This window comes from Pygocentrus nattereri, chromosome 2, assembly GCF_015220715.1.
Source record: "Pygocentrus nattereri isolate fPygNat1 chromosome 2, fPygNat1.pri, whole genome shotgun sequence".
NCBI classification, from domain to species: Eukaryota; Metazoa; Chordata; class Actinopteri; order Characiformes; family Serrasalmidae; genus Pygocentrus; species Pygocentrus nattereri.
Window position 1 is genome coordinate 31,478,864 of NC_051212.1, and position 13,301 is coordinate 31,492,164.

At 41.4% G+C, this 13,301-nt stretch overlaps 1 protein-coding gene across 1 annotated transcript in view; it reads right to left on the reverse strand.

Annotated features, from left to right (window-relative positions):
- LOC108440128 overlaps positions 1-13,301 on the reverse strand; it is a 31,714-nt gene that overhangs the window by 13,323 nt on the left and 5,090 nt on the right. Inside the window, exons 9-21 of the mRNA XM_017718861.2 lie at positions 12,537-12,691; positions 10,958-11,166; positions 10,414-10,553; positions 10,234-10,344; positions 9,240-9,395; positions 9,018-9,141; positions 8,529-8,732; positions 5,794-6,668; positions 5,088-5,227; positions 4,753-4,881; positions 4,307-4,650; positions 3,305-3,438; positions 1,529-1,657 (exon numbers count right to left, since the gene is read on the reverse strand). Of these exons, the coding sequence (XP_017574350.1) occupies positions 1,529-1,657; positions 3,305-3,438; positions 4,307-4,650; positions 4,753-4,881; positions 5,088-5,227; positions 5,794-6,668; positions 8,529-8,732; positions 9,018-9,141; positions 9,240-9,395; positions 10,234-10,344; positions 10,414-10,553; positions 10,958-11,166; positions 12,537-12,691 (2,850 nt within the window). The remainder of the gene's footprint in view (positions 1-1,528; positions 1,658-3,304; positions 3,439-4,306; positions 4,651-4,752; positions 4,882-5,087; positions 5,228-5,793; positions 6,669-8,528; positions 8,733-9,017; positions 9,142-9,239; positions 9,396-10,233; positions 10,345-10,413; positions 10,554-10,957; positions 11,167-12,536; positions 12,692-13,301) is intronic.

Genomic DNA, 13,301 nt, shown 5'->3' on the forward strand with positions numbered 1-13,301 from the left:
GACTAGCAGAGCAGGGTGGTGGTCCCCATTTTTTAAAAAGGGGACTGGAGGGTGTGTGCCAACTATCGGGGTATCACAATGCTCAGCCTCCCTGGGAAAGTCTATGCCAAGGTGCTGGAAAGGAGACTCCGACCAATAGAAAGTTGAATCTCAGATTGAGGAGGAACAATGAGGATTCCGCCCTAGCTGTGGAACGATGGACCAGTTTTTCAACCTCTCGCGGATTGTTGAGGGGGCATGGGAGTTTGCCAACCCAGTCTACATGTGTTTTGTGGATTTGGAGAAGGCTTAAGACCGGGTACCCTGAGATAACTTGTGGGAGGTCCTCCGGTACTATGGGGTACCGGGGCTACTACTCCAGGCCATTCGATCTCTGTACTCCCACAGTGAGAGCTGTGTTCATATACTCAGCATTAAGTCTGACCCTTTCAGTATTAGCGTTGGGCCCCGGCAGGGCTGTACCCTGTCTCCACTCCTGTTCGTGAGATTCATTGACAGGGTGTCAAGGTGTAGCCAAGGTCAGGAAGGCATTATGTGTGGAGACAGGAGGGTGGTGTCTCTGCTATTTGCAGACAATGTTGTTCTTTTGGCTGAATCACATGGATGCCTCCAGTGCTCACTGAAGCAGTTTGCAGCTGAGTGTGAAGCGGTTGTTATGAGAATCAGCACCTCCAAATCTGAGTCCATGGTCTTATCCCAGAAAAGGATGGCATGCCCACTCCAGGTAAACGGAAAGGACTTGCCCCAGGTGGAGGAGTTTAAGTATCTCGGGGTCTTGTTCACAAGTGATGGGAAGAGGGATCGTGATATCGGCCACAGGCTGGGACAGGCGACAGTAGTAATGCGGTCACTGTAGCGGACAGTAGTGATGAAGAGGGAGCTGAGCCATAAGGCAAAGCTCTCTGTTTACCAGTCGGTCTACATCCTGACCCTCACCTATGGTCATGAGCAGAATGAGTTGAATGAACATGAATGAGATTGCGAATACAAGCAGTGGAAATTAGCTTTCTTCGCAGGGTGGCTGGCTACAGTCTATTTGATAGAGTGAGGAGCTCAGCCATCCAGGAGGAGCTTGGAGTAGAGCCGTTACTCCTCTGCATTGAAAGGAGTCAGCTAAGGTGGTTCGGGCATCTGATTCAGATGCCCCCTGGACGCCTCCTGGTGGGGGTGTACCAGGCATGGCCTACCGGGATAAGGCCCCGGGGTCGTCCTAGGACCCATTGGAGGGATTACATCTCCAAGTTGGCCTGGGAGCGGCTTGGGGTCTCCAGGACTGAGCTGGAGGAAGTTGCGGGGGACAGGGTCATCTGGATTCTCTGCTCTCCCAACTGCTACCGTGACCCTATCTGGATTAAGCGGTTAACGATGATGATGATGATGATGATGAGGAAGAACAATCTTCAACCACACAATGTACAGACTTAAAAAATAAAATTCAAACATGGGTTCTGCCCTGCAACATGTGGTGTTGCAAGTACAACACTACTCGATTACAAACGCGTTATAAAATGATAGCGTCCACTGTTACCTGCAGAAGAGCAGTAAATACTGAGAGCTCATCTCTACAGCCTGTATGGAGGCAGCCTGCTGCTGTGCTTTTACAGTCACCAGTACTGACCCTGATTTAGCACTGAAAACAGCAGCTTCTCCACCACTCCTGAGAGAAAGAAAGAGAGAGAGAGAGAGATTCTATTGAAAACCACATCAGTACAATACTCTCTAGGAGTCTATTTAAAAAGTCTAACACAATGCCTTTGTTGCCACAACAGCTCACTAAAGAAGCTAAGAGACCAATCCCAAACTCAAACAGCCTGCTAATACATCTTACAGAGGACTTCTCATTCTCTCCACCGCTGCAGTGTTACCATATCAACACCTCCCTGTTTATTCACAACAGTATAACGCTTCCTCGCTGGTTTCACTCACTCTCAGACATGTCCTAATGTGACCCTTTGAACAAAAATGCAGAAACCATATGTTCATTTTTTGACACGTACACAATAACACAGTAATACAATTGAATACAATGTAATTATAATGTAGTAGTAATATCTAATAATTTAAAATGGAAGAATTGGCATTAACATCACTGGGCAGGCTGCCATTTGGCTTAATTAGCCACTACTTTTTTAATGACAAATGCTGTCTCGCATTACCCGCCAACCCAGTGACCCACTTTACAATGTGTGTGTTTGTCAGTGAGAGATACCTCCAGACTAATTACATAATGAGTTAAGGTTTAATCCATCATTTGATCATCCCTACTCTCATTCAGCTGTCTGGTCATCCTATCAGTCATTCATTAACATTATAGAAAGACAAATAACTGTTGGAAACATTGGAAGCACTGCTCTTCTTTCAGTCTCAGGCTCCACACACATTCACAGGCAGGAAGAGAGGAAGGGTGAGCGGCAGAGTCCTTTAATAATAGAACAGGTCAGTGTCAGACCAGACAATAGAAATCAGTCCAGAAATGGCACCGGTCTCATTCCACACATGGCTGCCAATTGGATGTGTGATATTACTTAAGAGCAAAATGTTCAGTAAAGATTAATAAATCATAGCATATTAATGTGTATGTGTGTGAGTGAGAGTGAGAGATAAACTGGAACCAAAATTGGACTTTGGAAAATTGGAAAGTGTTAAAAATGTCCAAGACCTGGCAGACCACCAAACTGTCACCATTATCAAACAAAGAAGCTGCTGGTGTTCTCAGGATGATGGACTAGCCACCTCCGAGTCCAGACCTCAACATCACTGAATGTATTTGTGATTATTTGGATTATGTGCAAAAAAAAGCACTTTGAATTGGCATAGCTCAAATGTTTTGGTGGTTGCAATTTAATGAAATATATTACAATAACATAATTACTGCCAAAACAAGTAAACCTAAAGAAAGTGATTGTGCTAATGTAACACATTTTATTTGTTTGCAATCACCTGACATATGTGAATCATGAGCCACTTAATTTTCACTGTGAGAGGTAGAAAATGCAACCAAGGTCTAGGACTGAACCTTGGAGGTGCAGAAAAGTATCCTTGCAGCTTTCCTTGAAAAACTCAAAGCAAGTATGGAAGCTGTAATCAAAGCAAAACTGAAAATTGAGGTTTCTGTGTAATTGTCTGTTATATATATAATGTTTTCTGCTTCTTTCAAAATGGTGAAAAATGAAAAAAAGGTGGTCTTACTTTTGCACAGTAGTGTAACTGAATAGTAAGCCTAGAGTTTATAGGGCTATAATAAGCTTTAAAACTAAAATTCGAAAGATTCTATTCTGATCTATTCTGACCTATAAACACTGACCTGTATGCAAAGAGGACATGGTCTTTGACAGAATTGTGGGAGAGTAGAATGGAGTTGTCTTTGTGGATGGGCTCGCTGCCCAGAGTGACCTTTACACAGTGCAGCAGTGAGCAGGATGCTGCCAAGTCAAACACCTAACAGAGAGAGTGAAGAGACTGTGAAAATTCAAACAAGTATGTGAAATATAATTCATACATTTTGAATTTACACACTATCAGTTGAGTAATATCTCTAATATTGATCAACTGTCCATCTTATTAGGGTCAACGAAAGAAAGTAGCACTTTGGCAGGACGATCCCATCCACTATGAGACACAGCGAGTGACCAGCTTAAACATAACACTCACACAGGAAATAGCTACAGGAATTATAGTACCCTGTTTCAAAAATAACATTTTCTGTTCTTACTCCTTTTGTTTCTCGGGTGTTGTCACAAAAGTTAAGGTCACAAAAACAGTAACTTTATAGTAGACAATGTAGATTATTGTTACAAGATTTTATTCCAAGTAATTTTGGCCCATTGTTACGGGACCATATATCATGAAATGTTGACGCAATGGAAAGAGGAAGGTGGTGTTAAAAAAATAACAGCTGAAAAATGTATGAGATTTTCAAACAGATTACGTCTAAGTCTAGACAAAATAGAATTTTAAATTGTAGAACATGATTCTCACTACAATTTAGACCACTACTAGGCTTAATCCACGCCTTTATGTTAGATTTTATTATTTCAGTGATATTTTAGCAAGACTGTAACGCCATCAGCTCAAGACACTAAAGATGGTTGTGTGCAGCAGATTTCTCCAAGACATATAGGCCTGTAGGTTATAACTTTACATTGAAATAACTAATGGGGTCAGTTTTTGGGGTAAGGAATTAGGACTGATATTTCCTTTCAAAGGACAATCTCCATTCAGAATGCTGTGTAGTCCAGGACTAAGCTTAATCTCTTTCAAGGAAACTAATCCAGGGTAATTAGGGTGTGTACTAATGTTGTCTTACTTTGACTCTGTGACTCCCATCATGAAAGACCACCAGCAGTTGTCCATCACATGTCGATGTAACCACAGGAACATCCAGTGACTCACTATCTGTATAAAGCACCTTTCCAGACTCCACCTCTCGCACCTGGAGCTGGTGACCCATCCTCAGTGCCAACACACTGTCCCCCAGACACAAGGTGAGTGAGTCAGCTGTCCAGCTTGAGTTAAGGCCCTCTGACCTGGGTAAAGTTCTGGCCAATGCCACAGTTTCATCCAACCGCCACAGTTTAAGGGTTCCCTCCACAGAGCAAGACACTGCATGATGCTGGCCAAAGGCTAATGCTGTTACAGGACTCATGTGACCTACAGTCAAGGCACAGTTACAGCAATCACATGAACAGGGCATAATATGACAAGAATAATATCACAATCAGGGTCAGGTCAGTTTCTCCTTGCTGTTCATACCTGCGAGCAAAGAGTATGTGAGTCCTCCTGGGGGCAGGAGGCAACTGTAAGAGGGCACTAGGACCGGAAGAGATGAGAGCTGACACTGGGCTAACAGGGTATGCAGGTATGAGTAGCGCCGAGGATCACCTGCGTGATACAGAAGCCAAAGAAATCATAAGAATCCAACCTAAAGAGCCCATTTAATTAAACTTTAAACAGTTGTATGTAATTTTTTTACATTTTTTAAATGATGGAAACCACTAAAATGGTTATTGAGAAATGAATCACCACACAAAAATCACACAAACATGCAAATAAAAATGTAGAATATGGGCCCTTTAAATGCATTTTACCTGGAGCAACAGGCTTGTCCTGGGTAGTGATGTGGAGTAAACGGCCCAGCAGTTGAGAAGAGAGCTGGCAGGGGTCCTTCAGAAGCACAGAGTGTGAGAGACGGAGAGCCTGGACCAACACCTCTACATCCACCAGCTCTCTGTAGCACACACACCCCAACATACATGTAGGTCCCCTATCTCTTTAATCATTCACCTGGATCTGAAACAGGCCAGCATCAGGGATGCACATAGTGGAGCAATGCCCTACCAACCAATCATCATGCCCCATTAAACCCGTTACTTTTCATACATGCACTTCTAGTGGCAGGTGGAAAAAAAGATGAAACTAAACTACTGCAGCATGCACCTGATACAACATTAATTAGAGTTGGAGGGTTTGCATGGATCACTCTGTATTGGCTGCATTTTAGGGATGCTCTGCATTTTGTGGGAAGATGAATGAGCAGATTTCTTAAATGGGTCAACCTGGGTATTTTGCTGTGTAATGTTATAACAGAAGGCAAAGTCCTTCCTAACTTCCTGACCTAATGCATGTTTTTCTTCAGACAGCGATGTATATGCTGAAACCCATGTATAGCCACATGTATATGCTGAACCCTCATCCAGCTCTCCCTCTTTGGTTTTTAGATACCCTACTCATGATTTTGTTCTGGCCCTGAGCCTAACCTGAAACGACAAGAGTCAATATCACTCATTATCTTACTTATCTGGGATGACAGCAGCTTTCAGGTCCTCTTCTACATGGCAGATGGACAGACCCCAGACCTTATGTAGCAGGAACTCATAGTTGAAGAGACAGAGGTTAAGCAGAGACAGAATCTGGCCTGACTGTATGAGGTGGTATGGCAGTCCGTGAAGCTTGCGCAAGTTAAAGACATAACTTCTTCTGCCTTTCTCCTCTCTGATCCATGCGAGTGGCTGGAAAATGTCACTATCGGGGGCATCACCGCCACTGTAGTATTCTGCCAGGTCTGCATGGACAGTCCTTGCTGCATCTTCTGTTTTCAAATACCGCTGTACAGCAACGCGGCCAAATTCACTGTGTGTCCAGCGCAGGACCCACGTCCCATCACTTTCCACTTCAGTAAGGTGATAGCCAAGGCCCCGTCTGAGCCGAACCCAAAGCATGAAAGGCACAGTGGGATATCCCGAACTGAGTGGAGTCTGATTGTGTAGTTGTGCCAGCTCCTGGGCAACACGCCGGTCTCGCCCTAAAAGCTGCAAAAGTTCCTCCTCTGTCACTCCGGCCCGCGAGAGAGAGATCAGAGAGGCAGCACGGCGCACGAGATGCTCTCCATGTTCACGCTCCAGACGGATGAATATGGTCAGGAAGAGTTGCTGCAGCTGCTCAGGAAGAGTGATCTGCTCAGGGTCAGTGAAGGAACGCCAGACGCTGGTCTGGCTGTAGGCCGTGCTGAGGTAGAGAGGGTTAGGACAAGAGAGGCAGCGCTGTAATAGAAGACTCCACTGAGCTGCCTGAAGACGACGAGAGTCAGACGCAAGCCTGGAGGTCAAACCTGCTGTGACCTCTACACTGCTCAGAGGAGGCAGAGTGAGGACTGAGACCTTAGCATGGGTCTGGGGGGGATGGGGGTAGAAAGATGAATAAGATAAATAAGAACGATGAAAAGATGAATAAGAAGAGAAAAGAGATAAAGATGGAGAGAGTGGGGGGGGGGCAAGAATGACATTGGCAAATTATTATTTTAATATTAATAATTAAAAGGGCCCATATCATGGAAATCAAAACAGAATTTCTAAACTTTTTTCTAGAATGTAAAGACTGCATAAATAAATAAAAAAAATACCACTCAGTCCCCTCTCCAGAGTGTCCATATATGGACACTAAGCAGCAACAGCCCAATTTGAATTCACTGGTTTTGTGATGTCATGAAAGCCAGTGAATTTACATGTACCCACCTCTTCAGACTGCAGCAGTTTAGCCCTGCAAATCCAAGCTGAATTTATAAGGGGGGGGCTCCATTGTGGGCCGCTTTTTGGATGAGGTACAATATAGGGAAGCCAATTAGAACAGAGCACATTTATATACATCAGATGAAAGAAAAAAAAAAAAAAAACCCAAAAACTTGTTTGGTCTAATGCATAAAAAGAGGTTGGAAAATGTTCATGTAAAAATGAATTTTGACTGTTTTTGGTACATAAATACACACTTATGAGAGCACCTCAGGGAAGAAAATAAAATGCAAGAAACATGTAGGATATGGGCCCTTCAAAGTGAAAGTTCAACAAAAAGTCACATTTTTTACACATTTTTATTGATCAGCTGAGACATGTTTAGTGTCTGAAGTTTCATTTTTGTTTTGTACTAGAGCTATGGGTCTAATGAAGTAATGGAGAAGTGGTGCAGTGACATTATAATGGAGGAGGAGACACTGTAGTTTATGAATGGGACAGATTGAAACACTCATCATGGCAGCTGTATTATGAAAAGTCCGAACCTTTGATAAAAGGACTCAACTGCTTTGTTGTGGATACATGTGCTTGCGTAGTAGCCAGAACAATCTGAAAAATAAATTGTACCTGATTTGTACTAAACACTACTCAATGTTCATTCTATTTTTGACAGACTTTACCAGTGATCACCAATATCGTTGCCCTTGGAAAAAAAAAACTGTCACAGTATCTCTATTTTTTGTCATATTTGGATATAAATCGGAATCACCAGCTGCCCTTTATATTGTGATAAAATTTCTTGATGAATAGGATATCTAGTAGAAGTGGTCCAAAAATGAATTGGAATCAATCATTTCTCCATGAACTTTTAAGAAAGTTATTTCTTTTCCCTGTAAAGTTACTGTTTTAGAGAGAGACGTTTTTTCTTTCGACAGTGACAATATATTTTTTAAACTTTGATGTGTTTATTTTTGGGTTTGTAGGTCTCCAACTGCCCAAAGGTGAACAGGCAAAAAAATTACAGACATAGTTTAGGTTTCAAAATGGCTGGTACTATTGTTTTTAGATTAGATTAAGTGACCCTTATTAGTCCCACAACGGGGAAATTTCACCTCCGCATTTAACCCGTCCGTGAGGTGAAACACCACATACACACTAGTGAGCACACGCACTAGGGGGCAGTGAGCACACTTGCCCAGAGCGGTGGGCAGCCCAATCCACTAGCTGCTTTTATGATGTCCTTTTCATTGATAACAGTACATCAGAGTCACAGTCAAGTCCATTTGAGACTTTGTGCAGTGCTTACTGGTGAGGTACAATCTTCTAGTTAGCTGCATTAGCCTTGTAGCTCCAGGGCAAAACACAAAAAGCAAACTTCAAACACCATTGTGTATTATATGACTGACTCCATTTCGGGTAAAAAAAAAATGGTGGAATACTGTATAAATCCATAATATCTCACCAAACTATTGTTTTAAGCCCATTTATTTCTCACTCTACACTCAACTTCAAAAGAGGGAGCACCTTGAGCAAGTGAGCAGAAGATGATTGTGTGCTGGCAGACAGGATGGTGTAAACATGTGGAGGTGGAGGAATGTAGAAACAGGACAGATCAGCTTCATGTTCTTCACTCAGTTCATCCAAACCATCCAGCACTAGAGCCAGCGGCCTGTCCTCACTCACCAACACCAGCAAAGAATGCAGCTCTCTGACTAGCTGGGGTAAAGACTGTTGGGGGGAGAACCACAAATAAAACATCCTGAACACAAAACGTGTGCAAGTACTGTCAACTGCAACTGCACTTCATTCATATACACTACACATACAGTATGGGAAGCAAGCAGTGCTTTTTTCTTATGAAGTGAAAAATTATATTTTTATTTAAATGATATGATATTTAAATTAAGTCTGTTTGACAACAATCAACAGGCTCTTTGAAAAGTTTACAGTGAAACTTCTCTACAGAGAATCCTCTTCTAATTTCTGTATGTGAAAACCACAGTGGCTAGTTACCTCAGATATTTCAGTGTTTTTGCAGTAGAGGTCAGATATCTGTGTGCAAAGCATCTGCAAGACAAGACGCACGTTTCTGCTGTGCGATGTCAATCCCGCAAAACACACCAGCACCTTCACATCTCTAAGATTAAATAGAATTAAAAGTCAAATTACAAAATTTGATTGAGATGAAAAGCTGATGCTTTAATAAGAGTTCAGCACTTCCCTCTGTTTGCTCACCCCGGTATCCAGGTGGCTATGAGTTGGGCAACCTCTGCCATGATGGTGCTCTTCCCAGATCCTGGCTCCCCCAGCAGCAGCACAGCATTCTGGGACATTACCACAGTATTTCTCACCTCCAGCAAGAATTCTTGCCTAAACTGAAATCCCTGTGCACTGCGGAAGAAAACAAAGATGAAAGGGCCTTTGTTTTTTTGCATTTTATTTTTCCCCTCATTTATAATATTTGTGAGGATTTACACAGATCAGGCATAACATTATGACCACCTTCTTGTTTCTATGCTCATTGTCCATTTTATCAGCTTCACTTACTATATAGGACTATATAGCACTGCTGTGTCTGATCCACTCATACCAGCACAATACACACTAACACACTACCACCACATCAGTGTTACTGCAGTCTGAGAATGATCCACCACCCACATAGTACCTGCTCTGTGAGGGTCCACAGGGGTCCTAAAAGGAGGCTTACAAAGTATGCAGAGAAACAGATGGACCACAGTCTGTAATTGTAGAACTACAAAGTGCAGCTATATAGTAATAGGAGCTGATAAAATGGACAATGAGTGTAGAAACAAGGAGGCTGTCATAATGTTATGCCTGATTGGTGTATATACCAAACAGAGTTATCCTTCATTGTTCCAGGACCATTTTAAAATCTTTCTTTATGCATTAGAATTAAAAGGCTGCTTTTGTTACAGTAGCTTGAAGATTGATATATGTAAATTACCTGAATGGGCAGTCATATTTAAATGTGTACATTACAATCATGATGAATAAAAAATCTATATATTTTTCCACATTTCTGTATGAACCAAGGGAATGGAAACATCCTAAAATAATGATTAGTGCAACAAAAAGCAAGGACACTTCTGTTTTCTATAAGATAGGTCTTTAAGCTACAGGTGTAATTAGATAATTAAGGACAATCTGCTGTCATTCAAACCCACAGAACTAAATAAAAATATATAAGAACAGGTTTGCAACTCACAGTAATTTTCCATGGCTAAGGTGAAGCTGAATTTCCTCATGAATTTGAGTCTGTAAAGCTTTTCTTCTCCTTATGTCATAGGATCCTTTGGCAGGTTTTACCTGCATCACCCTGCAACAAATGTGACTGTTAGACACATTCTGATATAGAGTCGGTGATGTTTTTGTTTATGTAGGTTACCTGTTGAGGGCTGTGGTGACTGTGCGCTGGAAATGAGTGCAGAGGCGCTCTGTGTAGAACTGATGGGATCTGTTGTGTTTGGGGTTGAGGCCTTTCCTTCCCCAGCCAACATTCGTCTCATAGATATTAGTATGTCTCAGCTTCAGGATGAAAAGAAACACAGAGTTACGTTTTAACCCCTGAAGACTTTTTATTCAGACTTAACATTCATTGAAATGTTAAATTATTGAAACTGATAATGTATGTTTTGTACTTAGGACAGTAAGTAATCAATTATGTAGGCCCAAATTCTGACCCTTTCAGTTGGAGGTTGGGGGACGTTGAAATCTGTAAGATTTGTAATCTGGTTCAAAGCTGCATTTAGATATAGTTGCTGGCTCAGCACTAAAAAAGTGATACACTGAATTTGCTTGATTAAAATGTGTACATTTCCATGAAAAGAATAAACACTATTAATATGGTTTAATCTTTCATTTGACTTATTTTGGCAACTGTGTTTCTTCATTGAACCCGCTCACCAGTCCTTATTTATAGGTTTCCTCACCATGCTGTGGATCTTACGCATGAAGCTTTGTTGGGCTCGGTACAGAGTTTGATTGATTTCTGGTCTGCCTTTGTGCAGGTCGATGAACTGTGGGGCGTATTCACTTTTCAGGTTAAACAGCAGATCAGTGATGATGCGCTTATAGCAGTGACTGTACTCCTCAGCGGGGAGTTTCTCTCCTAGTCCTTGCTCCACCTCCCAGTCCAATACTGACACACAAACATGCCAACACATGCATAGCATTTAATAGTATAATGTGAAGAAAAACTCATTCACAAAATTTCCCCTTTTACCCCAAATACAACTGATCAGCAAAGACACCATGTTTGATCAGCAAAGACAACAAGTTCTCCACAGTTTACTTTGTTAGTTTTAAACTGGAACTATTAGATTAATGAACATAACTATTAATTGAACAAAATGGGTTCTATGTTGTACTAAAAAGGCTTATATGTCTCGTGCTATATAGAATAATTTCAAAAGGTTCATTAAAGCTTTAAAGACTTATATAAGGTTCATCATAGACCCTTTAAGCAAGTAAAGAACTATGTATGCATTCAACTGGTTCTTTGAGTGTTTATCTTTCTAAATATAAACAATGCCTTTACTGAAAACTCTTGAAGAGGGTTTAAGAGTGAAGCTTCTCCCTTAACACTTAGGACCACGCAAACTTTGCGCACACTAAATGGTCAAAAGTACACAAATGATTGTGTTCAGGTGTTGAAGTCACACCAGTTGCTAGCATGTATAAAATCAAGCACAAAAAGCCCTGCAACCTCCACAGGTCAACAGTGGCAGAAGAATGGGTTGTACTGAAGAGTTCACAGACATTAAAGATGGCACTGTCATAGGGTACTACCTCTTCTTTGCCACAAGTTCTTGAAATTTCTGTTCTCCTAGATGTGCCCTGGTCAACTGTAATTGCTATGATTATGAAGCATCTAGGAGCAACAACAGCTCAGCCACAAAGCGGTAGACCACACAAACTCACAAAATGGGGCTGTCAAGTGCTAAAGTACATAGCAGCAAACAAATCTCCTATCTCCTATCTCCTGTCTCCTGTCTCCTTGTGATGAATTGGAACGTTGGTTTATGAGCCAGGTTTACATTAGCTTATCAGTGCCTGACCTCACAAATGCTCTTTTGACTGAATGGGCACAAATTTCCACAGACATACTCCAAAATCTTGTGGAAAACAATTTGTTGTTAAGAAGTTGTTAAGTGGTCTCAAGCAGACTTACATATGTTGTTTCTGACACTGTATTCTGTTACCTGTAAAACGGACAAACGCGCATAGTATAATGAACAAATGGTCAAAACAGTCTTGAAGCCTGAATTAGCTCCAGTGCAAAACTAAAAAAGCAAACTGTTGTGCTGCTACATAACAGACAACAAACATGTCTAATCGACCACATTTGAGGTTAGAGAAAAATGATGTAAATTTGAACTTTTGCTGAGCTATTACTTTAACAAGTGTATATTCAAGTCTGATACATCAGTGAATTAATTCCATACCTCACATAGCAAGCAAAACCAGTCTCACACACGCACGCACGCACGCACACACACACACACAAACCTGTTCTGAGTAAGTGGGATGTAGCTGCCTCTCCAATGGCCTCTGGGCCACTACGCTGTAGCACCCCCCACAGACGCAGACACGAAGAGCGCCATGCTTTCCTTGCCGCTTTCCTGCGCTGCCCGTCACGACTCAAGTAGTCAGGATGGTGTGTACTAATGTTTGCAGAAATTTCAGAGAAAAAATTAAATAAACGCTTGAAGGGTCCATATTCTACATTTCTCTGGTATTTTACTTATTTCTCTGAGAATCAGTCGTAAAATTCATGTTTATGTGCCAGAAACAGTCATAGTTCATTTTTATACGACCATTTTCCTACCTCTCTGTACCCGTTCAAATAAAACAGGCTACAGGTTACTATGCCTTCATGACTGGCTGTCCTGTTTGCCTTCAGAACTGACTGTCCTGTATTGTGCCACGTTGAAAAACCGCATATATGGATTGCATGAACTGGAGAGTGAACAGTCACTACTTCCAGGTGCATTGGGTGACCCAGCACTGAAATGCACTGAATTTACTTGATTCAAAGTGTTGATTATTACCACATGAGCATGAAAATACAGGCTATTACAACAACACAATAACTGCCAAAGATTAGTATCCAGTACACAGATTGATGATTGATGTGTTGATATACTGATTCATGTTGAAATGACATGCACTCTCAGTGTCTTAATATTTTATATATATATATATATATATATATATATATATATATATATATATATATATATATATATATATATATATATATATATATAATGT